The sequence below is a fragment of the Schistocerca serialis genome, chromosome 4 (genome assembly GCF_023864345.2).
Source record: "Schistocerca serialis cubense isolate TAMUIC-IGC-003099 chromosome 4, iqSchSeri2.2, whole genome shotgun sequence".
Classification (NCBI taxonomy): Eukaryota; Metazoa; Arthropoda; class Insecta; order Orthoptera; family Acrididae; genus Schistocerca; species Schistocerca serialis.
This window is the reverse complement of record NC_064641.1, coordinates 647,881,718-647,908,702: the sequence shown is the minus strand read 5'-3', so window position 1 is coordinate 647,908,702 and position 26,985 is coordinate 647,881,718. Positions and strand designations below refer to the sequence as shown.

General features: G+C 43.0%; 1 protein-coding gene across 4 annotated transcripts in view; it reads left to right on the top strand.

Moving 5' to 3' along the window:
- Nucleotides 1–26,985, top strand: part of LOC126475507 (glycoprotein-N-acetylgalactosamine 3-beta-galactosyltransferase 1-like) — a 363,292-nt gene that overhangs the window by 286,325 nt on the left and 49,982 nt on the right. For all 4 annotated transcript variants that reach the window (XM_050103417.1, XM_050103419.1, XM_050103416.1 and 1 more), the window contains exon 3: nt 11,182–11,317. In XM_050103417.1, coding sequence (XP_049959374.1) covers nt 11,182–11,317 — 136 coding nt within the window. The remainder of the gene's footprint in view (nt 1–11,181; nt 11,318–26,985) is intronic.

Genomic DNA, 26,985 nt, shown 5'->3' with positions numbered 1-26,985 from the left:
ACATCCTTCTGAATCTGCTTAATGTATTCATCTCTTGGTCTCCCTCTACGATTTTTACCCTCGACGCTGCCCTCCAATACTAAATTGGACATCCCTTGACGCCTCAGAACATGCCCTACCAACCGATCCCTTCTTCTAGTCAAGTTGTGCCACAAACTCCTCTTCACTCCAATTCTATTCAATACCTCATTAGTTATGCGATCTACCCATCTAATCTTCAGCATTCTTCTGTAGCACCACATTTCAAAAGCCTCTATTCTCTTCTTGTCCAAACTATTTATCGTCCACGATTCACTTCCATACATGGCTACACTCCATACAAATACTTTCAGAAACGACTTCCTGACACTTAAATCTATACTCGGTGTTAACAAATTTTTCTTCTTTAGAAACGCTTTCCTTGCCATTGCCAGTACACATTTTCTATCCTTTCTACTTCGACCATCATCAGTTATTTTGCTCCCCAAATAGCAAAGCTCCTTTACTACTTTAAGTGTCTCATTTCCTAATCCAATTCCCGCAGCATAACCCGATTTAATTCGACTACATTCCATTATCATCGTTTTGCTTTTGTTGATGTTCATCTTATACCCTCCTTTCAAGTCACTGTCCATTACGTTCAACTGCTCTTCCAAGTCCTTTGCTGTCTCTGACAGAATTACAATGTCATCGGCGAATGTCATCGGCGAACCTCAAAGTTTTTATTTCTTCTCCATGGATTTTAATACGTACTCCGAATTTTTCTTTTGTTTCCTTTACTGCTTTTTCAGCATACAGATTGAAACACATCGGGGAGAGGCTACAATCCTGTCTCACTCCCTTCCCAACCACTGCTTCCCTTTCATGCCCCTCGACTCTTATAACTGCCATCTGGTTTCTGTACAAATTGTAGATAGCCCCTGTTTTTACCCCCTGCCACCTTCAGAATTTGAAAGAGAGTATTCCAGTCAACATTCTCAAAAGCTTCCTCTTAGTCTAAAAATGCGAGAAACGTAGGTTTGCCTTAATCTATTTTCTAAGATAAGTCGTAGGGTCAGTATTGCCTCACGTGTTCCAATATTTCTACGGAATCGAAACTGATCTTCCCGAGGTCGGCTTCTACCAGTTTTTCCATTCGTCTGTAAAGAATTCGCGTTAGTATTTTGCAGCCGTGGCTTATTAAACTGATAGTTCGGTAATTTTCACATCTGTCAACACCTGCTTTCTTCGGGATTGGAATTATTGTATTCTTCTTGAAGTGAGGGTATTTCGCATCTCTCATACATCTTGCTCACAAGATGGCAAAGTTTTGTTAGGTCTGGCTCTCCCAAGGCTGTCAGTAGTTCTAATAGAATCTTGTCTACTCCCGGGGCCTTGTTTCGACTTAGGTCTTTCAGTGCTCTGTCAAACTCTTCACGCAGTATTATATCTCCCATTTCATCTTCATCTACATGCTCTTCCATTTCCATAATATTGTCCTCAAGTACATCGCCCTTGTATAGACTCTCTATATTTTTGAGACGTTTGTATTCGGTTTTGCCTGCTTCATTTACTGCATTTTTATATTTTTGAGACGTTTGTATTTGTTTTTGCCTGCTTCATTTACTGCATTTTTATATTTTCTCCTTTCATCTATTAAATTCAATATTTCTTCTGTTACCCAAGGATTTCTACTAGCCCTCGTCTTTTTACCTACTTGATCCTCTGCTGCCTTCACTACTTCATCCCTCAAAGCTACCCACTCTTCTACTGTATTTCTTTCCCCCATTCCTGTCAATTGTTCCCTTATGCTCTACCTGAAACTCTGACAACCTCTGGTTTAATGTTTGTCCAGGTCCCATCTCCTAAAATTCCCACCTTTTTGCAGTTTCTTCAGTTTTAATCTGCAGTTCATAACCAATAGATTGTGGTCAGAGTCCACATCTGCCTCTGGAAATGCCTTCAGTTTAAAACCTGATTCCTAAATCTCTATCTTACCATTCTGTAATCTATCTGATACCTTCTAGTATCTCCAGGCTTCTTCCATGTATACAACACGACGAATTTATCCGTAGCGAATATGAAACTGTTAGAATTTGAAACTGTGTATAGAAACAATACTCAGTATTGTGTTTCAGCATTCCACACTCGTCGAGCAATCCCGCAGCGTTAGAAAAGTGCGAAAATTTTTGCCTGGCGAAGAGTTTTTGTTCCACGCATTCCGTCAGTAGTCCCTCTTCTTTGTACTAGCTACTAATACGGTAACACCCCTTGTATACAATATCAGCTCAATGCCATTGTCTCAACAAACAAAACGATAACAATCCAGATTACGTGAAAACAGTTCCACTGAAATATTAACCACAGCGCTGTTACTTGCGAATGCTATTGAGGTAGTCTCCAACATTCGAATTCCTTTTATCTTGGATTATCCATTTAGTTATAATGGAGTTTATATTTTACTAATCGCGAATTCCATAACTTTCCAAATTTCTTCTGCTAATGTCGGCCCACAAAGCGCTTCTTGATAAGTGAGGCAATGGTATGTATCTCGTGCTTAATTTTTTTATTTCAAAATAGCAACACAACTGTTTCTTATGCCGGTAATGCCTTCCGCCCAGTCTGTTGAAATAAATACAGTTTTATCGAATGGGCTGTGATATTTTTTCAGTGCACTCAGTTACAGCATTTGTTTTATCCTCTTCAAGTGTTACACATTTGAGCGGCAATAATCCTAAAAGTGGTCCTTTTTGAAATGTAGATTGTACAAGAAGCGAAACTTCCTCTGTATCACTTGTGCCACAAGACTCACGAACTAGTATTGATAGAGCTGAAAGTTATTTAAGATCTTCGACTTGTTGGTTGGTTACATTTGAAGACATTTTGGCTCCTCCATCTTTCATAGTTTTAGCAGGCAGTGCTAACTCTAATAATTTTAGAATATCTGCGTTGTTCTTAAAACCGCAGAATTGCTTATACGAAGGGACTTAGAAAAGTAACTGACACATTATTAATGGAGGCCAAATAACATTTATTTAATGTTGCACTACGCTTCAGAGTGGTACAGGTTCCTGACACTATTTTTGGACATGGTCACCAAGTCTCGGAAAAAAAAAACCGGCCGTAACGTTTTACCAATCGTTCAGTTTCTCGACGGTAGAAATTCGTCCCGTGGTCACAGAGCCATTCGAGAAATGCTGTTTGATCCCGGAACGTCGGAAAATCTGCAGTTACCACGAATCACTACCTCGATTGCTTTGACGTTGTCGTCTGTGGTCGATATCGTTTACCTTCCTTCCCCATCAGCATCGTCCACATATGTGCGGCCTTGGTGAAATCGTTGGCACCATTTCACTGGACGCGACACTGCATTTAGTTGATATAGTGCCAGAATTTCACGGTGATCGGTGTGCAAATTAGACGTTTCGCCCACAAGAATCGTATTGTCACTTTGTCACTATAGCACACTGACGCATGTGATACCCGTAACGCAGCAGTACTGTGGAAAAAAAAAGTGCGACCATTTGTGTAACTTACTTTTCGAACTGCTCTCTTATATTTTTGCCATCTGTGTATAGTTTTCCTCTCTTACCAGTATCTTGACAAAACTTGGAATAATACTATCGTTGTAAGATTGTATTCAGTAACTGAACATAGAACTTGATTTTTCTTGACTGTCCTGAAGTTTCTTCACTGCATTATTCCTAGCATCACCAACGTGATACTGAATAATAAATGAAATGTGATTATTTGTAAACTCTCTCTCCAAACTTGATTTCTTGTTGTGTGCAAATTTTTCCTGACAAGTGAGATAGGTTGGAAAACCATTAAATTTTGAGTAAACGCGAAATTCTCTGTCCATTCAACTTCAAATTCACGGTTTTCGTCCATTTCCCTGTTATTTATAGCCCCATCAGATAGGGCACCAAAAAATGCATCATTTTTTATAATAAAGCAGAATTGACAAAATCATATAAGTAGAGAGAAGACTAACTAGAATATGCATAAATAAGAAACATTGAAAAGATGGACAGTGGGGATAGTGCCAAATGAAGTGATATACAGTGAACTGGCCCTATTACAGGTACTATATGGAAAAATAAGATCTCTCTTGTTTTTTGGGTCACACTACGAGGACACTGGAAACCAGATTACAAAGAAAAATTGTAGAGAAGGTTTAGAACATGAAGCAACAAGTAAGCTGGATTAAGGAAATCGGGAGTGCGGATAAGAAAGAACTAAAATTAACCATGGACGATTTGCAAAACAAAACAGAAAATTTAAAGGAACTCAAAAACATAGAAGTAAGATTTAAACCAAAAATAGACCAAGAACGAACAGTAAAAAGGGCATTTGCAGATGAAGAACGATGAAAAAGATCAGAACTAATGAAAAGATGCTGGGCAATTATGAAAGAAAACCTATTGATGAAGATATACAGAAAATCATTGACAGAAGTGGTCCAATGAGGATGTAAAAGGAGCAGCAGAAGGAGAAGGAGAAGAAGACTGATGCCACTAACAGATAACAATGCTAATTCTTACAGTGATGACAAAAATACCTATAGTGTTTGCAGCTAATGGAAAATATTTAGGTAACCTTATGCATCGAGTAGGTACTTTTGTCATTCACATGGGATTTGCAGATTCAACCAGCAATAACCACTGCACAATGAAACTGCTGTTGCCTGGCTCACTCAATTCGTGGATGAATCATGTACCTGCCCCCCCCCCCCCTCCCCCCCGAAGTGTGGAGACTGACTGAAACTTGCTGGTCGCTAAATTTGCAGAATGACAGTGAAAGAAGAGAAAAGTGCCACTGGTGGAGGAACCTCCTAGAGGCGGCAAAGCGTTTTGGACAGAAGCAGGTGGAATTGCCAGCAGCAGGGGTGCAGATTTTGGCTATAATTGTAATATCTTCTGCAGGGACATGTGATCAGAAGCAAAACATTGTAGAATATGACACAAAGATAAGACTCGATAATGTGTGTAGATGTGTTATCTTTCTGGAAATGTAAGTGATCAAGCGCACTTGAGAAGAGCCACACTCTAAACTCGCATATGGCTTGCGAGCTCCAGTTTGCCAACTGCTGACCCAGGGAATATCACAAAAACATTCCACAGAGCATAATGTTTCCTCCTCCAGCCAGGACCCTTCCAACGAGTGTTCCAAGGTGTTTGCTTTCGAATCTTCATGCTGTACATGCCAAAGGCCATCTGTCCAATGGAGCGTATAACATGATTCATCTGAAAAGGCCACCTGTTGCTACTCATTGGACATCCATTTGTGGTACTTGCTGCAAAGTCCAGCCTTTTTTGCCAATGAAAAGCAGTCAGCATGGATACATGAACCAGGCATCTGCTGTGGAGGCCTATATGCAGGAACGTTTGCTGTTGGTAGTTGCTTCATTCATCTGGGTGGTCAGTTGCCCAACAGTTGCATGCTGTTCACCCGTACACATCTCCACAGCAGTCGTTCACCCCTGTCATCTAGATCTGTGGTGTACCACAGTTGCCTCAGTGCCAGTTTTGGATAGCGCCTTTTTCCATGCACCATGTACTTTAACCACAGCACATACAAACAGTTTACAAACCTAACCAGTTTGGAAATGCTTCCACCCTTGGCCTGACAGCCAATGATACGAGGTGCATTCAAGTTCTAAGGCCTCAGATTTTTTCTCTTCGGACTGGAAAGAGATAGAAACATGCACATTGTTTTAAAATGAGGCCGCGTTCATTGTCAATACGTCCCAGAGATGGCAGTGCCATATGGCAGATGGAATTTTACCGCCAGCGGCGAGAACGAGAACTGTTTTAAATACTTAAAATGGCGACGTTTTCCTTACGTGAACAGCGTGCAATCATTCGTTTTCTGAATTTGCGTTGTGTGAAACCAATTGAAATTCATTGACAGTTGAAGGAGACATGTGGTGATGGAGTTATGGATGTGTCGAAAGTGCGTTCGTGGGTGCGACAGTTTAATGAAGGCAGAACATCGTGTGACAACAAACCGAAACAACCTCGGGCTCGCACAAGCCGGTCTGACGACATGATCGAGAAAGTGGAGAGAATAGTTTTTGGGGATCGCCGAATGACTGTTGAACGGATCGCCTCCAGAGTTGGCATTTCTGTGGGTTCTGTGCACACAATCCTGCATGACAACCTGAAAATGCGAAAAGTGTCATCCAGGTGGGTGCCACGAATGCTGACAGACGACCACATGGCTGCCCGTGTGGCATGTTGCCAAGCAATGTTGACGCGCAACGACAGCATAAATGGGACTTTCTTTTCGTCGGTTGTGACAATGGATGAGACGTGGATGCCATTTTTCAATACAGAAACAAAGCGCCAGTCAGCTCAGTGGAAGCACACAAATTCACCGCCACCAAAAAAATTTCGGGTAACCGCCAGTGCTGAAAAAATGATGGTGTCCATGTTCTGGGACAGTGAGGGCGTAATCCTTACCCATTGCGTTCCAAAGGGCACTACGGTAACAGATGCATCCTACGAAAATGTTTTGAAGAACAAACTCCTTCCTGCACTGCAACAATAACGTCCGGGAAGAGCTGCGCGTGTGCTGTTTCACCAAGACAACGCACCCGCACATCGATCTAACGTTACGCAACAGTTTGTTCGTGATAACAACTTTGAAGTGATTCCTCATGCTCCCTACTCACCTGACCTGGCTCCTAGTGACTTTTGGCTTTTTCCAACAATGAAAGACACTCTCCGTGGCCGCACATTCACCAGCCGTGCTGCTATTGCGTCAGCGATTTTCCAGTAGCCAAAACAGACTCCTAAAGAAGCCTTCGCCGCTGCCGTGGAATCATGGTGTCAGCGTTGTGAAAAATGTGTACATCTGCAGGGCGATTACGTCGAGAAGTAACGCCAGTTTCATCGATTTCGGGTGAGTAGTTAATTAGAAAATAAATCGGAGGCCTTAGAACTTGAATGCACCTCGTAATGCCGACATCAGATAAATCGCTCCATATCTGCATTAGGACGATGACTGCACTGTTTTCTGCATTCCCCCCTGCATACTATATATCCCCTGTCCTGCTAGTACTGCCACCCACATCTGTGAGTGGTTGTTGCACGCTGATGTTGATTATAGGTGGTGGCCACATTAATGTGACTGGACCCTATACTAGTATATGGCATATGACTTTTTTTCTTAATGCTTTCCTTTCCAGTCTAATAGGCATTTTTTGACCTTTATGGAAGTGAAACCTGGGCGATAAATAGTTAAGACAATAGAATAGAAGCTTTCGAATTGTGGTGCTACAGAAGAATGCTGAAGATTGGATGGGTAGGTCACATAACTAATGAGGAGGTATTGAATAGAATTGGGGAGAAGAGGAATTCGTGGCACAACTTGACTGGAAGAAGGGATCGGTTGGTAGGACATGTTCTGAGACATTAAGGGATCACCAGTTTAGTATTGACGGGCAGCGTGGAGGGTAAAAATCGTAGAGGGAGACCAAGAGATGAATACACTAAGCAGATTCTGAAGGATGTAGGTTGCAACAGGTACTGGGAGATGAAGAAGCTTGCACATGATAGAGTAGCATGGAGAGCTGCATCAAACCAGTCTCTGGGCTGAAGACGACAACAACAACAACATTTTCAGGATGCTCTGGCTTTGTTTGTCTGTGTGTCTTTGTTCACTGTATAGTAATAGACATCCCTGGTGTAGAGAAGAAATTGAAGGAGTTGAAAACAAATAAGTATCCAGGTCTGGATGGCATACCAGTTGGGTTTTACAAAGACTGCTCTACAGCATTAACCCTGTACATAGCTTCCATTTATTGCGTATCTCTCACACATCACAAAGTTCCCAAGTGACTAGAAAAAAGCCATGTGACTCCTGTTATAAGAAGGGTAAAAGAAAGATCCACAAAATTACAGACCAATATCTTTAACATCACACAGTCATATTGATTAAAAGTGTAGGTGTAACGTTTGAAAAGCGATATGAAATGGAACGGCATGTAAGGATTGTAGTAGAGAAGGTGAATGGTGGTCAGCTTCGGTTTATTGGGATAATGTTAGGAAAGTGTGGTTCATCTGTGAAGGAGACAACATATAGAACATTTGTATGACCTATTCTTGAGTGCTGATCAATTGTGTGGTATCCGTACCAGACCGGATAAAAGAAGATATTGGAGCAATTCAGAGGTGGGCTGCTAGATTTGTTACCAGCATGTTCGAGCAACATGCAAGTATTACAGAAATGCTTCATGAACTCAAATGGGAATCTGTGGAGGGAAAGTCTTTCCTTCTCATCCAGTCTGATAAGTCTCCCATGACCCGGGGTTCTGGGTGACTTTCCTGAATTCTACCCTTTTCCTAAACTTCTCCAGTCCTTTTCATTCTCACGTCTTCTGCCAGGAGGAGGAGTCACTGGCTCTGAAAGGTTTCATATGCAAAACATTTTTTTATATGTGCGTTCTCCTACTGCCACTTCATGAGTGTATTTTTTTGTCTATCCAATTGCATTTTATTGTCAAAAATTGATTATTTTCATAGTTATGGATGCTTAGTAATTTAACCTTTACCCCAGATACCCCAGAAAACTTTTTTAATGGCACAGGAAAGCATTTAGTATTACTGTACCTTTATTGTCCCATTTGTTGGTGTAGAGAAAAATGTGCCTTTTTAATTCGTTTTCTGTGAGTTCTGCTGAGTCCACATTTTGTACCAGCATCTCACATTTTGTACACCCACAATGAAGTGTTGGACTTAACATCAAGACTTTGAAAAATGTACTTCCTATGGAAATACCACAATCAGTGGAAAGCAATGAGCTAGAACAAATATGATTATGGTTACACGTAACTTCACGAGATAAAAGTGACAGTTCCGCTGCTGAAACATCATTTTCTGTAGAAGAATATTTTACACTAAAGAAATTTGTAATCCATTTACTTTTGGAACTTGATGCAAAAGAAAGTTTATCTTACTCTCTTGGTAAATGCTTTTTACTGAAAAAAGGGGGGGGGGGGGGGGCAGGAAACACTATATACAGTTTATCATCACTTTGTCATTACATTTAGCTAACCATCTCTTGAACTGTTTATGCTCTGACCATTCATTAAGGCCTCTGCACATTCTTTTCAGTTTTTTGTTTTTGTTTTGTTTTGTTTGTTTCATTCTAATTGTCGTCACTACATTCATGGCAACTGCTATTTGTGTTTTCACTTAATCTTCTGAGCATTGTAAATATAAACTGGACTCCAGAAAACAACAAACTCACCATACTATTAACAACATTTTGCTTTTAAGAAACAGTGAAGGAATGAAAGATTTCAATACTTCTTTTAATTGACCATTCCATAAATACCACTGCCTACTCGACACTGTTATGAAAACAAAGCAGTGAAACAGTTGATTTTCAAACCCATTCGCCTGTTGCTGATGTGTATTTTACACATATTGACCTTTGCTAACAAAAATAAGATGTTAAACAAAAGACTATGAAATTAAAAAATTATGCATTATGATGTAAAAAAAGTAAAACTGTAAAAATAAACCACAAAAAGTAGGGACTTGAGAGTCTTCCATCATACTCCTGTAGGGACATGGGACAGTTATAGAAAACTAGGGACAATCATCACAAAACTGGGACCAGTGGCAACCCTAACTTGTGTGCAACCATTGCATATGGAAATATTTTTAGGTTCTGCATGATATATTTCATTTTATGTGTATAAGTGTTTATAGTGTGTTGATAATAACAAAGAAGTGATTCACTTGATAAATGTATCTTTGTATTAGATTTACAGCTCAGAAACATAATAAGTTGTCTTCGTTAGAAAAAACCCTAACAGAGATGTCGCTACCTGCACAGGAGTTATCACATGATGACAATAGACGTTTGAGAATTGCACCTGCAGGTTGAACTAATTTTCAGCTAGGCTGTGGCACGAGTTGTCGAAGTTAAATTTTTAGTGAAAGACAATATTGAGTGATTTCTGATGCTACGTATTTGCCAAAATAGTTTGTCATATTAAACATCTTCGATAAATGTTTGATATTTTAAGTGTTGAGTATTAAGTCTAAGTAATTCGATGTAATGAATATTTATACATGAAAGATACCATTTATTATTTGTTAACGTATGATATGTGACCAAAATTGTTTCGTTAATGAAAAATAGACTGTAAAAGATGATGAAATTACAATGAAATCCAGACCTTTAGCTGATTACAGGCGAAAATATCAATGGGGACAGTTGAAGATGTGTGCCCCGACCGGACTTGAACCCGGGATCTGCTGCTTACATGGCAGGCGCTCTATCCGTCTGAGCCACCAAGGACACAGAGGATAATGCGACTGCAGGGATTTCTCTCTGGCACACTCCCCGTGAGGTCTGGATTTCATTGTAATTTTATTCTTCGAGAGCTGCAAGATCACCAATGGTATCTGTTCTTTCGGACATGTCTGAAAGAACAGATACCATATTCATATAGAGAATGCTTACCGGCCAATGATCTTCTTCAGTGCAGATGCACTCACATTGCCTGAACTCTTACGGAAATCAGTAGATTGACTGCCGCGAGTAATGAGTATAGTGGGCAGGGGCACTACAAATGCAGTATGTGGACAGTAAGCTGAAAATGTGGGTCTCATGGGGAGCGTGCCAGAGTTAAGTCGCTGCAGTCACACTATTCTCTGTGTTGTTGGCGGCTCAGACGGATAGAGTGCCTGCCATGTAAGCAGGAGATCTCGGGTTCAAGTCCCGTTTGGGACGCACATTTTCAACTGTCCCCATCAATATTTATCAATGCATGTAAGCAGCTAAAGGTCTGGATTTCATTGTAATTTCATTCTTCGAGAACCGCAAGATCACCAGTGGTATCTGTTCTTTCGGACATGTCCTAAAGAACAGATACCATCTTCATATATGTAAAAGATGATGGTTGTGACCTGTTTACCACTGGAGAAATCAGTGTACGTTCATTTTTGATAGTACATCTAAAAATTTCCTGTGAACTTAGATTCAAAGTAGTCAAATGTAGCTTCAGGATGTTTAGTTGCTGATGCAGAACAATGTAGGAAATAACCAAGTTAAATTGAAACATTCATCTTAGAGTGATATATTTTTTAGTAAAGGTTGCTGTAGTGACCAATATATTATGCAGTGATTGCTTGAGATTACAAAGTTGCTTGTTAACATTATTTGCTTTCCGTATTTGCACTAAGAATTCTCCATTCATTTCAGGTGTTTTCCGACCGAAGGTTGGTCGCACCTTTGTCTTGACATTGGCCATGGGTATACTGTTTGGATTCAGCTTTGCATATATATTACTTGCCACAAGCCGTGTGGCAGTGGGTGAATTGAGCCTTTATCCAGTTAGGTGAGTATGAGAAAACATTATTTTTGAAGTGTATTGTGTGTTCATTTTCATTAACTTCTGGCTTGATGATGAAGAGACCTGTTACACATAATTTTAAGCATCATTAGAGTCATATATCACATTCCTGATGTCCTTCCGTATTGAGTTGGAGGACATGTGTTATGTTTGCAATTTTTTTGAGGGTTGTTACTTCCTATGCATAATAAACATTTTGCTTGTGTCTCTGGCTAAATGTTGTTTCCCAAAATCATAGTGCTTGTGGATATTTCAATATTTTCTGTCATGATTAGATTATGAGGCGGACTGCCCACCAATATTTTTATCTTCAGATACCATGAATTAGGTTACACTTTTGCAGTTAGGTTACCTTATAGAAGCATTTTTGTTGTGTGTAAGAACTCAAATATAATATTCAGTTAAACACCTGCATGATGTATCAAGAAACTACAGTCAAAGAGGGGAAGTGAAGGAATTATTGTAGCATAAATTACTTACTATGAATAGATGTCTATGCCTTTGATCAAAAGAGAAGCAGCTCTATAAATATCAGAAGCTCAGATGGAAAACCAATACTAGGCACGGAAGGGAAGGAAAGTGTAGGGGTCTATTCAAGGGATTGAACTTGAAGGCAGTATTGTAGAAAGGGAAGAGAACACATGAAGATGTGAAAGGAGAGAAGAATTTGACAGAACAGTGAAAGACCTACGTAGAAACAAAGCCCCTAGAGTAGATGACAGTTCCACAGAAATACTGATACCCTTGGGAGGGCTACCCATGACAAAGCCATTCCATCTGGTGGGCAAGATGTATGAGACATGGGGATATATCCTCAGACTTCAATAAAAATGTTATAATTACAGTTCCAAAGAAGTCAAGTGCTGACAAACATGAATATTACTGAAGTGTCAGTTTAATAAATTATGGTTGCTTACAGAAGAATGGAAAATCTGGCAGAAGCTAGCCTTGGAGAAGATCAGTTTGGGTTCCAGAGAAATGTAGGAACACACAAGGCAATACTGACTCTATGACATATCTTGGAAGATAGGTCAAAGAAAAGAAAACCGTGTTTATAACATTTGTAGACTTAGCAAAGCTTTTGATGATTTTGACTGGACTTTGAAATTTTGGAAGTAGCAGGGAGGAAAAGGTTATTTGCAACAATGGTTGAGAAGGGATTGAGATAGGTTGTTAGACTATCCCTGAAGTTATTCAATCTGTATGTGGATCATGCCATGAAGGAAACTAAAGAAAAATTTGGAGAAGGAATTAAAGTTCAGAGAGAAGAAATAAAAACCTCATGGGTTGCCAGTGCCATCGTAATAATGTCAGATACAGCAAAGGACTTGGAAGAGCATTTGAGTAGAATGGACAGTGTCTTGAAAGGACATAAGATGAACAACACAGCAAAATTTGAGTAATGGCACGTAGTTGAATTAAATTAGGCAATAAAGAAGGAGTTATATCAGGATATGAGACACTAAAAGTAATAGTTGAGTTTTGCTATTTGGGCAGTAAAATAACTGATGTTACAAAACAGAAAAGATGTAAAATGGAGACTGGCAGTGGGAAGAAAAGTGGTTCTGACAAAGATAAAGTTGCTAACGTTTGAATGTAAATTTAAGTGTTAGGAAGCAGCTCCAGGTTAAGAAAGATGACAACAGCCGGGAAAGCAGTGTACTGACCCCCCATGCTCGTCTTTACTGAATCCAATGACGGCCTTTCTGGGTGATAAAATGGCAGTCGGTCAATGCTGATGGGCCCACTAGGACCTGTGGATGGAATTTATGTTTTTCTTAGGAAGTCTTTTCTGAAGATATTTGTCTGGAGTGTAGCCTTGTCTGGGACTGAGAAGTGTGCGATAAGCGGTTCAGACAAAAAGAAAATAAGATTTTCTTATGTGGCAGTAGAGAAGAACGTTGAAGATAATGGTTAGATTAAATAGCTATATGAGGATGTACAAATTCAAATTAGGGAAGAAAAGAAATTTATGGCACAATGTGACTAAAAGAAGGGACCAGTTGATAGAACACAACTAATGAGGAAATACTCAGTGGAACTAGGGAGAAGAGAAATTTGTCGAACAACAACAACAACAAATCTGAGTAAAACTAACAGTATGGAGTGTGTTTGGAACAATTTACCCATGGTGTTAGATTATACAGTCAATGTATTGACCTATATGTGTCTGTTGTTGTTGTGTCTTCAGTCCTGAGATTGGTTTGATGCAGCTCTCCATGCTACTCTATCCTGTGCAAGCTCCTTCATCTCCCAGTACCTACTGCAACCTACATCCTTCTGAATCTGTTTAGTGTAGTCATCTCTTGGTCTCCCTCTACGATTTTTACCCTCCACGCTGCCCTCCAGTAACAAATTGGTGATCCCTTGATGCCTCAGAATATGTCCTACCAACCGATCCCTTCTTCTAGTCAAATTGTGCCACAAACTTCTCTTCTCCCCAATCCTATTCAATACTTCCTCATTAGTTATGTGATCTACGCATCTAATCTTCAGCATTCTTCTGTAGCACCACATTTCGAAAGCTTCTATTCTCTTCTTGTCCAAACTATTTATCGTCCATGTTTCACTTCCAAACATGGCTACACTCCATACAAATACTTTCAGAAACGACTTCCTGACACTTAAATCTATACTCGATGTTAACAAATTTCTCTTCTTCAGAAATGCTTTCCTTGCCATTGCCAGTCTACATTTTATATCCTTTCTACTTCGACCATCATCAGTTATTTTGCTCCCCAAATAGCAAAACTCATTTACTACTTTAAGTGTCTCATTTTCTAATCTAATTCCCTCAGCATCACCCGACTTAATTTGACTACATTCCATTATCCTCGTTTTTCTTTTGTTGATGTTCATCTTATATCCTCCTTTCAAGACACTGTCCATTCCGTTCAACTGCTCTTCCAAGTCCTTTGCTGTCTCTGACAGAATTACAATGTCATTGGCAAACCTCAAAGATTTTATTTCTTCTCCATGGATTTTAATACCTAATCTGAATTTTTCTTTTGTTTCCTTCACTGCTTGCTCAATATACAGATTGAATAACATCGGGGAGAGGCTACAACCCTGTCTCACTCCCTTCCCAACCACTGCTTCCCTTTGATGTCCCTTGACTCTTATAACTGCCAACTGGTTTCTGTACAGATTGTAAATAGCTTTTCGCTCCTTGTATTTTACACCTGCCACCTTCAGAATTTGAAAGAGAGTATTCCAGTCAACATTGTCAAAAGCTTTCTCTAAGTCTACAAATGCTAGAAACGTAGGTTTGCCTTTCCTTAATCTAGCTTCTAAGATTAGGGTCAGTATTGCCTCACGTGTTCCAATATTTCCACGGAATCCAAACTGATCTTCCCCGAGGTCGGCTTCTTCTAGTTTTTCCATTCGTCTGTAAAGAATTTGCATTAGTATTTTGCAGCTGTGACTTATTAAACTGATAGTTCGGTAATTTTCACATCTGTCAACACCTGCTTTCTTTGGAATTGGAATTATTATATTCTTCTTGAAGTCTGAGCGTATTTCGCCTGTCTCATACATCTTGCTCACCAGATGGTAAACTTTTGTCAGGACTGGCTCTCCCAAGGCTGTCAGTAGTTGTAATGGAATGTTGTCTCCCCCCGGGGCTTTGTTTCAACTCAGGTCTTTCAGTGCTCTGTCAAACTCTTCACGCAGTAGCATATCTCCCATTTCATCCTCATCTACATCCTCTTCCATTTCCAAAATATTGTCCTCAAGTACATCACCCTTGTATAGACCCTCTATATACTCCTTCCACCTTTCTGCTTTCCCTTCTTTGCTTAGAACTGGGTTTCCATCTGAGCTCTTGATATTCATACAAGTGGTTCTCTTTTCTCCAAAGGTCTCTTTAATTTTCCTGTAGACAGTATCTATCTTATCCCTAGTGAGATAAGCCTCTACAGCCTTACATTTGTCCTCTAGCCATCCCTGCTTAGCCATTTTGCACTTCCTGTCGATCTCATTTTTGAGACGTTTGTATTCCTTTTTGCCTGTTTCATTTACTGCATTTTTATATTTTCTCTTTTCATCAATTAAATTCAATATTTCTTCTGTTACCCAAGGATTTCTACTAGCCCTCATCTTTTTACCTACTTGATCTTCTGCTGCCTTCAGTACTTCATCCCTCAAAGCTACCCATTCTTCTTCTACTGTATTTCTTTCTCCCATTCTTGTCAATTGTTCCCTTATGCTGTCCCTGAAACTCTGTACAACCTCCGGTTTAGTCAGTTTATCCAGGTCCCATCTCCTTAAATTGTATAGGTTAATTGTATAGGTTAATGATAGAATTTAAGAAAACTGTAAGTGTGTAAATGTAATTCCCACATGAATGCAGATGAAAGCCCTTGGCTCAGCTGTGTTTTCCTCGGGTTAAAAATCAACTGTTTCACTGCTTCATTTCCAGAATAGTGTTGAACAGGCAGTTGTGTTTATGGGGTGACCGAGTAAAAGGAGTACTGAAATGTTTTATTCCATCACTGTCCTTTAAGAGCAAAATGTTGTTAATAATATAGTTATTTCAGGGTTTTCTGGAGTCCAGTTCATATTTAAAATGCTCAGTATATGAAGTAAGATACAAATAGCAGTCACCATGAATGAAGTGATGACAGTTGTGACAGCTAGAATGTAATGCAAAAGACAAAACTGAAAAGAATGTGCACATTCCTTACTGAATGGTCAGAGCATAAACAGTTCAAGCGGAGGTTAACTGAATGTAATCACAAAGGGATGGTAAACTGTATACTGTGCCCTTCTTTTCCTTTCCCCCAATAAAGAAGTGAGGGTATTGGGGCCATTGTAAAATATTCTTCTACAGACAATGAAGTTTCAGCAATAGAACTGTCACTTTTATCTCATGAAGTTATGTGTAACCATAACAATGTGTGTTCTAGCTCATTGCTTTCCATTGATTGCGGTATTTCGATAGGAAGTACAATTTTCAAGCCTATGGGTGTACAAAATGTGAGGTGCTGGTACAAAATATGTTGGCTCCGCATTCGGTAGAACTCGTAGAAAATGAATTAAAAAGGCACATTTTTCTCTATATCAACAGATGATACAAAGAAAGGTACAGTACAATTAAACACTTTCCTTGTTTTTCACTTAGTTACATTTTAGAGCAGAAGACTCTCTCCAACATTTATCTCATCATTGGGCCATAGTTGTTTTGTAGCTACAAATTTCATTAGAAGTGAAAGTAAGTGGGTGGTTAATATTATCAAATCTGATGGATATGGTAGATGCTTCAGTGGTGAATAATTCCTCCCAATGTTTTTCCCCTTTTTTTCTCAGTCCAGGACCCTTTCCATGTATTTCTTCATCCAGTTGACTTAGATGACTTGTGTAGTCTTTGTCACTTATGTTACATTTTGCAAGATAACCAATAATCCATTTTGCATCTTGTAAACTGCCATACAACTGGTCATATGCTGGCCACTTCTGCTTCAGACATAACATCCATAAGTAACAGGTTGTCTGCTCCACTATCGCAAGCTCTCCACCACCGGAGACAGTCACATGCTGAGCATTGCCAGTACAGCATGCAGTGTGGAAACATAACTGCCGACAAACCGTAACATGCCTGTTGACCCACTGTCCTCTAGCTGGCACCTCTAGAGGTCCAACCTCACTCATGCAGAGTGTGCATCAATGAAAGTGGCACTGCCATCACAGGGATTACAACATATCCAATCTCACATACTCGCCTGCCGCCTGCTGCGTATATAGAGGAACTGATCAACAGGAAGCAATTGGCAGTACACTATCTCATTCTTCTGGTCATGTTCCAGGCTTGATGTTGACCTCAAGGCCCATGATTCAGAGCTCACACCAACCGCACCAAGCTGATTCGCCAGTAGTTGCTTTCAGAGCTTTTGCCTTTCCAACACCGGCCTTCCCCTGAGCTAGTACTCCAGCGGCCTCCACAGTTACCATCATGATCTACATCACTATGGACTAGTGCCTTGACCTAGGTCATGACATCATTGGGACCCGGACAACAGCAGACTCATCGCTACACCACATTACTAGATCAGGAGAATCCCTTTCAGTTGTATCGTTCATCAGAAGCTGCATTGTGTTAAACCTCCTTCTTTCTGTGATATGTTAGTTACATGTCTCCCATTTATTGCATACAGCCTGACACTCAGGATGTGCAACGAGGATTAAGTTATATAATTACACCATCCAGTCTCTTCCACAATTGAGGGTTGCTTTGCATTTTGTGCCCTTAACAGCTCTGGGTTCCATATGACAGCACACTGGACCCATCACTCCCTCTCGTCTTTTGACAACTCTTCTACTGATCCTCTGGTGGAATTAGCACACAACAGGTGGCTCCTATACCACTGTAGCCCCGCCCAATTGTGGCCTTCCTTGACCAAGTCTGATGCTGCCCCTGTACTTCATGCCTTAGAGATGCAGCCATCACAGAAGTGCCACAAAACTTACCTTCCCATAGCATTGGGCCTCCCTACCAGCACTCCTTTGTCTGCGCTCCTGCACACATTACTTCCATTGACGAAATTCTGGGCTTTGCTACCAGCACTCCTCCTTCTGCGTTCCTCCGCACACTGTGGGGACAACCTTCTCACCACTCCAGGGCTCTCTACCAGATCCTTCTTTGTCTGTGCTCTTGTGGGTACCACAAACAGCGACGATCCTCCTACCACTCTGGGACTCCCTATGGCCCCCTCCTTCTGTGCTCTTGCACACATCATATATGCCAATGATCTTCCAACCACTCTGGACCTCCCTCTTTGCCCTACTTCTTCTGTGCTCGTGCGCACATGCCACCAGCGACTACATTCCCCCTCCCCCCCCCCCCCCCTCCACATGACATTGATGCCTCACAATGCATCTGCCACCTCAGGCCCATTTTCCTGTTCTGTACACATGACCTTGATGCCTCACAGCACATCTGCCATCACAGACAAAAAACTTCTGCACTTCTTTATGACCTTGGCTCCAGCTGTACCCCTCACTGCCCATGCATCACATCTCCATCCTCTGGGTGCAGTTCCCTTTCCTTGCTGGAACCATCATCTCACCTACCACCCTCCACCTGTACCTGTCATTGCTCCCACACATCGTGCCTTTCCCAAGCCATGGCCGACAGTGACACTGCATTTCATGCTATCACAGCATCCACAAACCTGCAGTTTTTGCTCTTGTTTCAATCAGTGTCCTTCACAGCCAAACCTAGATCATCCACACCGCCTGCAGCAACTGCTTCACTACCTCAGATCTCATATTCCGGGACAGGGTCACAGCCGCGACCTGCTCTTCACACCCTTGGGGTTCCCATGTCACCTTGGGGAGCCACCATTCCCTGTGGGCACCCATTGGCTCCGCTCTTCCTCATTCACTCTGCCACCTTCCACACTGGCTCTGTGGCGAGCATCAAATGGCTTCACCATCTTTCTCCTTAAGGGGAAAGGAATGTCATATACTAACCACTTCTGCTTCTAATGCAATGCCCAAAACCAGCAGCTCGTCTGCTCCAGTACTGCAGGCTCTCCTCCACTGGAGGCAGTCATGTGCTGAGCTTCACTAGTACACTGCATGTCAAGGAAGCATTATTGCAGACAAAACATAACACACTTGTGGACACACTGACTTGTAGCAAGTGCCCACCAGGCGGACCAGCCTTGCTTTCAAGCAGCATGCACATTGGCAAGAGTGTTGCTGCCATTTCAGGAATTATGTTGCATCAGCATCATGTGCGCATCGAGTGCCAAGCGATGTTCTTCTGCCTGCTGCCTGCAAATATGTTGCTCGACCACAAGTGGACTGCAGCATACCTTCTAATGCTCTGGGCTCAATGCCCATCACTTGGAGCTCACACCAGCTGCATCATGCCAATCAGCCAGTTTTCATTTTTGGAGTCCTTGCCTGTCTGATACTGGCTTCTCCTGGACTTGGCACCTCAGCAGCCATCGCAATTACCATCACGAACAACATCACGATGGACTAGCTTCGTGGCTTCTGTCACGACATCATTATGACCCAGGTCACGATAGTCTCTCAGCTATGTCACATTACAAGATCAGGAAGATCTCTTCCAGTTGTATCATTCAGAAGCTACATTATGTTAAACCTTGTTCTTCCTGTGCTGTGTTAATAAAGTTTGTCTTTTGTGCTACTTGGGTCTTATAATTTATTGTGTGCAGTCTACCTCTCAGGACATTAAATAAACCCCTACACTTTTTGTCAGGCTCATGGAATACGATTAGTACTTTGTTCTGGGTGACTCACACTCAGTAAGAAATTGGGAAGAAAAATAAAATGTAGCTTTTTAATGACACAACTGTAGCTAGGCTTTTGCTCTTGGCCAGCATTCAATACATGTGGCACTCTTCTCACGCGAAAGTTTCTTACAGTTATTGCGTGATGTAAAATGTGTTATACTCTTTTTTTTCAACAGGTATCTCAAACACATTTACTCTCAGGCCAAGCAGTATCATTTCTTGCCCTTTCTTCGTGGATTCAGCTTGGTTATAGTTTTTGACCATATTTCACCTAGCTAATAATGAGATCATGTTTGAATTCAATTGCCCATTTCTTGATGTTTGAAAATGAAGGCGCCAACTACCTAGAAGCATCCAGTAGCACTGGATGAGTTTGTGTGGATGATAAATTGTTCAAAATAAAGAATTTCATTATGGTACAGTATTCTATTGCCCACCTCTGCAGCTGTGTGGTCATTGTGACTGACTGCCATTAGGGATTTTTCCCTTGGTGGGAGTATTGGAACAGAGTGCACAAAACCTTGTGATGCCAGTTGAGGAGCTACTTGATGAGTGGTAGTGGAACCAGGTCTGCAAAATTTACAACAGCTAGGACAGGGGTGTACTGGCCTCCACCCCTCCATATCACATCAAAATGATGCCAATAGCAGAGGATGACAGGGCAGTTGGTCAATCCCAGCGGATCCATCTGTGGACAGAATTTCAGCGGTTATTTGAATGAAACACACATGAGATGAAAGCTTCTAAGAACTGTACGAACAGAAATAATTTACAGATGCACATTACTCTGCAAATGAACCAGACTTAAATAATCTCACTCGGATACCAGTGCTAAATTTGTCATACCAAGACTCATCAGTAAGTAAGTGAATGTACCAGAATGTAAGAGGAAATGACATACATTTTGCAGTTCATTATTGAGCAGTCAAAACAGGTGTGGTTGATTTGGAACAGTACATTTCTCTGTGTGCAATGCAATAAAATTATATTTTGCTAAAGCCGTTAGAGACAACATGATGCAAGGGCAAGTTTGTTTAATGGAAGTAACAATCGGTCCCCCCAGGGGGCTCAGCATTTAGTTGCTGGGTACAGGCTTGGCAACCCTGGGGTCCCTGAGCTGGGGACAGGGAAGCGCCACCAGTCCTCAATACCGTAAGCTCTGAGCGTGCTTCAACGACTACCGTAAGGCACGACGGTGGAACATTGTATGGTACAGAGCCCGGGGATCTTGGCTTAATTGCCTGGGTCACGAGGATGGTATAAACCTTTATAAAAAAAACCTCAATCTCAAGGTGTGCTGCATGCCAAGGAGATGAATGGCTGTTGAGGTAGAACAGTTGCTAGCGGGCGACCTCTGGGGAACCTGCCGCCCCCAGTTGTATTAGGCTTACCCAGGCAAGCAGGGCTTTGTCTGGGTGGACATGCCTTTCCCTAGCTGCTCGTGGGACCACCATGAAAAGAACAGCCGAACAGATGGGGTCTCATTTCTGACCACAAAGCCTCAGTTTTTTGGGAAAATTTAGAGGACAAGTTTGGAGAAGTTGAGGGCATGTCTAAAATGAGGTCTGGAGCAGTCCTCGTACAGACAGCATACCCAGCACAGTCACGGGCATTGCTTGCTTGTGACAAGTTCGGTGATGTTTAAGTCTCCATTATGCCTCATAAGAGCCTCAATATGGTTCAGAGACTTATTTTTCATCGTTACCTGTTGTTACAGTCTGACGACGAGCTCCATGCAAATCTGGAATGCCGTGGTGTCCACTTTGTACGACGTGTCTTCAAGGGACCTAAAGATAGTAGGGTCACCACCGGCGCCTTCATCTTGGCTTTTGAGGGTGACACCCTGGCCGAGAAGGTCAAGATGATGATATATTGATGTGATATTAAGCCTTACATCCCTCCTCCCATGCGCTGTTTTAAGTGCTGGAGGTTTGGGCATATGTCATCGAGATGTGACGCCAATCCTACCTGTCGGGATTGTGGACGTGCCTCCCACCCCAACGTCCCATGTTTGCCGCCCCAAGTTTGTGTCAACTGTGGACAGAAACATTCACCTTGCTCATCAGACTGTGTGGCTTATCAAAAAGAATGGAAGGTTATGGAGTGTAAGCCCTTGGACAGTCTCACTTATGCAGAGGCTAAACGCAAGTACGATCGACTTCACCCTGTGTGCATTTCATCGATGTATGCTGCAGCAGCTTCAATATCGTCATCCCTGACGATGAGCCCCCAAGCTCAGCGGCTTTTTGTGGGCCCTCCAGCCCGGCCGTCTATTCCTGCCCCCCCTGCCCCCCTGGTAGTTGGGGGAACACTCTTTTCCATTGCTCCCCTGTTTTCATTGGGAGTAACAACCCCTCTTTCTTTAGGGACTTCAGTCCCCACCTCTGCGCCAGAGAAGTGCACGCCTCCTCCGGCTCCCCTCGCGCAGAAGGGATCACTTGGTGCCCTCCCTTCCATGGTTACTACCCCTCCAGATGTCAGCCAGTGGCTGAAAAAGCCACCACCTGAGGGCCGTAGGGCTTCAGGCCTCCCTCGGTCCATGAGACTGGGTCAGAAAAGCCCACCCAGCGTGATAAACCGAAGGACAAACGGGACCCTACCAAAAAGAAGAAAAAGCAAAAGGAGAAGGACATAGAGACAGAAAAGGAGTTCACCACTGCACCTGAAGATGATGTGGAGCATCTAGTGTCCACTCAGGAGCTAGATGTTGCTCGACCCGCAGCTACTATGGAAGTTGATCAGGCTACTTCGCAACTGGTGGCCGCGAGTGCTTCTAAGGCGTGACCATCCCCCCCCCCCCCCCCCCCCCCCCCACACCCCAGGTTCTTTCATGTCTTCACAGTCGGATACCATTATCCTTCAATGGAATTGCCATGGTTTTTTCCACCACCTTGCTGAGTTGAAACAGCTTTTGTGTCGCTTCTCTGCTGCCACTTGTCTGGCCCTACAGGAAACCTGGTTTCCTGTTTGGTGGACCCCCTCCCTCTGTGGCTACTGGGGTTATTATAAGAACCACGTAGAATACAACAGGGTGTCTGGCGGTGTCTGTGTTTATGTTCTTTCCGCTGTTCCTAATGCCCCAGTGCCACTTCACACGGCTCTCGAGGCTGTGGCTGTTAGAATCCGGGCAGGAATGGAGCTTACCATCTGTTCCCTCTACCTTCCCCCAAATGAGGTTGTTCCTCTTGCTAACCTAGTTACCTTGTTCGCCCAGCTCCCCCCGCCATTCCTCCTTTTGGGGGACTTAAATGCCCACCACCCTTATTTGGCAGGCTGTTCCAACCGAGCTCCAGGGAGCCGGAGCGCTCCGGAGCACTCACTGCGGCAGCTCGGAGCCTGCGTGGAGGGAGAAAGCAAACACACTGCCCCCTGGCCGCATGCAGCCGCAACTGACGCAATAATCTGTGTTCAATGACAGCTATGACTAGCTGCGGGAGCCCTGTACCTCTAATGGAGGATACCTTTCTATTCATTGAGCGGGATGGTCGTCCGCAGTGTCTTATATGTAATAAAGTATTTAATTATGGGAAGAGGTACAATATACAACGACATTATACACGTCTTCACACAGCGCACTACGATCCGGTAGAAGGCGTTGCACGCAGAGAACTGGTAGCCAGGCTTAAGAACGACATACCAGGAGACATAAGTTTAAAAACGGTTTCGTAATACGGAGGGTATCAAAACATGCAACATAGTTCGTGTTCTGTAATGCGTTTATAATTTTCAGGTGAATGAGAGCGGAGAAAACACTACTGAATCTGCAATTCGATCAAGCTACAGGGTCGCTCACATCATTGTGACGAGTGACAAGCCGTTTTCAGTGGGACCACTTGTAAAATCATGCATGGTAGCAGTGGCAGAATGTTTGTTTCCAAGGGAGGTGCAGGTAATTGAAGGGGTTTGCCTGTCGAAGCAAACAATGTCTCGTCGATTCCTGGACGTGGCAGCAGATTTAGAGACACAGCTCAGGAAAAAGGCGGAGAGATTTGTTGCACTTTCGCTAGCACTTGACGAAAGCACCGACATATCGGACTGTGCTCAACTTGCAGTCTTTGTGTGTGGTGTCGACATGGAGCTGCAAGTAACTGAAGAGCTCTTGGATGTGGTACTACCCGATTACACCGCAACAGGACATGACATTTTTGAAGCTGTTTGTGGATCAGTGGACAATATGAATTTGCCGTGGCATGAGTTCCATTCTGTAGCGCCAGACGGTGCTCCACAAATGATCGGGCGTCACCAAGGTTTTGCTTCTCGTTTGAAAAATAAACTCAGGGACGAATTCGGGAAAGACATTTTGACTCTTCATTGTTTTATTCATCAAGAGGCATTGTGTGCTGAAACGGTAGAGCTAGGTGGCGTAATGAAAGATGTCGTGAAGTGTATGAATTTTGTGCAGCATCATGGTATGAATCATCGCCAATTCAAAGGATTCCTGAAAGATATGAAGCGGAGTATGGGGATATACCTTACCACAGTACAGTTTGTTGGCTGAGTCGGGGAAAAGTTCTTGATGTTTTCTCTGCCATTCGTGAGGAAATATCCCTTTTCCTCGAAATGAAAGGGAAGAAATGTGTTGTCTGAAAGATATAATATGGATATCAGAACTGGCGTTCCTAGCTGACATAGCTATGCATCTGAATAATTTAAATCTGTCATTGCAGGGCAAAGGGCAGCTAATCGTTGACATGCACGACTAGATCAAAGCGTTCATGGAAAAGTTACTTTTGTTTGAGAGGCAGATGAGTAATGGACTTTTAACATTCTTCAATCGTCTTGCTTCTTTAAAACTACCTGAAGGTACTACTTTCGGCAATTACCAAGCGAAGTTAAAGCAGCTCATCACGTCGTTTGAAACATGATTCCAGGACCTCACTAGTTTGGAAATGGAACTTAAGGTGTTCAGTACTCCTTTTTCAGTTTCCCATGATTACTTGTCATTGTCACTTCAATTGGAGATTATTGACTTGCAAAATTCAACTTTGTTGAAAGAGAGGTACTACAACACGTTGGATTCGTCACAATGGTATCGTTCATTGCAGCAAAAAAACATTTCCCAAGCTTCACAACAATGCCGCTCAGATCATGTGCATGTTTGGATCTATGTATTGTTGTGAGCAGCTTTTCTCAGCAATGAAAAGAGTAAAAAGTAAGGAACGATCATTTCCTCAGAATGCAACAATGAAGGCCATCCTCCGCATTAACGCTGCGAACACTTTGACGGCTGATATTTCCGATCTTGTAATGAAAAGAAAATGTCAAACTACAGAGGCCCAATAAATTTAGTATGCAATTTCTTGTAAAACAGTTGTCTCTTATTTATTTCCTGAACATTGTATTTCCTGGTGTAGCATGTCACCATGTCTTAGCAGCTAAGAGTATGAGGTTGTCGATCTTGTAAGATGCACCTGGCACATCAAAACGCTTGCCTTGCCGCCTGCCTCAGCCAGCCGTGCCACGTGCCGGCGTGCCGGCCCACTTGAATGGAATGGTCACAGCGAGTGACACGGCTCCCTGGAGCAGGGAGCGCTCTGCGGCTCACAACGGAGCCGACGAGCTGGAACAGCCTGCTTTATGGGGTGGGGCTCAGATCTCGGGACAGGGTAGGAACATTGAGGCTCTCTTGGCACAGCAGGACATTTGCCTCCTTAACACTGGTGCTCCTACATATTTTAGCTTGGCTCATGGCTCATACTCGGCCATTGATCTATCTCTTAGTAGCTCAGGTCTTCTTCCATACCTCAGTTGGAGGGTCCACGACGACCTCTGTGGTAGCAACCACTTTCCTATCCTGGGTTTTTTCTTCTTCAATCCCAATCCCCTGACCAGCTGCCACGATGGTCTCTTCATGGACCTGATTGGGCAGCCTACACCTCAGCTATTATGGCCATGGCTCCACTTTCTGGTACCGAGCGAGGTGGCGCAGTGGTTAGCACACTGAACTCGCATTCGGGAGGACGACGGTTCAATCCCGTCTCCAGCCATCCTGATTTAGGTTTTCTGTGATTTCCCTAAATTGTTTCAGGCAAATGCCGGGATGGTTCCTTTGAAAGGGCACGGCCGATTTCCTTCCCCATCTTTCCCTAACCCGAGCTTGCGCTCCGTCTATAATGACCTCGTTGTTGACGGGATGTTAAACAACACTAACCTAACCTCCACTTTCTGGTGACATTGATTTGGCAGTGGACGAGGTCACTATGGCCATTGTTTCTGCTGCCCCCCTGTTCTTCAAGTACCCTAAGGTGTAAGTCAATCCCTTGGTGGACACCAGAGTTTGCAGAAGCTATCCGGGACCGCCGGCAAGCCCTGCAGTGACACTAGCATCATCCTTCCCTAGAGAATCTGGTTGCCTTTAAATGGCTGTGGGCCCGGGCTCGGCAGTTAATCTGGCAGAGCAAACAGGACTGCTGGGAATGATATGTTGCCACCATAGGTTCACGCACCTCCCCATCTCAGGTGTGGTCGCGGGTTCAGCGCTTTTTGGCTTTTGCCCTCATGCTTCTGTCCCTCGCTAGAGTCGGCTATTTGTACAGCTTTTACTCGGCGAGAACATCTAGTTGCTGTTTTCTTTGATCTTTGGAAGGTGTACGATACCACCTGGCGCCATCATATCCTTGCTATGCTGCATGAATGGGGCTTATGGGTTCCACTTCAAATTTTTCTACGGAATTTTCTCTCCAATTGCTCCTTTCGGGTTAGAGTTGGCACTTACTTTAGCTCTGCTCACATTCAGGAGAACGGTGTCCCACAGGGCTCGGTTCTCAGTGTTCCCCTCTTTTTGGTGAGGATTAATGGTCTTGCGGCTGCGGTGGGCTCATCGGTCTGTTCCCCTCTGTATGCCAATGACTTTTGTCTTTATTACAGTTCCCCAAGCATCAGTGTTGCTGAACGGCAGCTGCAGGGAGCTATCCGTAAGGCACATTTTTGGGCATCCAACCATGGTTTTCACTTCTCAGCCTCTAAGACTCGAGTGATGCATTTCTGTCGTCGTCGAACGGTCCACCTCCATCCAGAGCTCTACCTTGCCAATGAACTCCTTCGAGTTGAGGAGACGCATCGCTTTCTTGGCGTGCTGTTTGATGCTCAGCTCACTTGGACACCTTATCTTCGCGAGCTTAAACAATGGTGCTGGCGGCACCTCAACATCCTTTGCTGCCTCAGCCACACCGTTTGGGCCCCCCTGCTGGTCCGGGGTAAGAATAGGCCCGAGGTATTCCTGCCTGTCGTAAGAGGTGACTAAAAGGAGTTTCAACCGTTTCGGCCTTCCATGTGATGGTCCCCCTTGGGGTTTGACCTCCATTTTTCAAAATTCTACAGAAGTACGAGCCTTTTGGGGAAGGACGCCTTACATGGTGTACCACTGGTCCTCAGTGCACTAAGACCTTG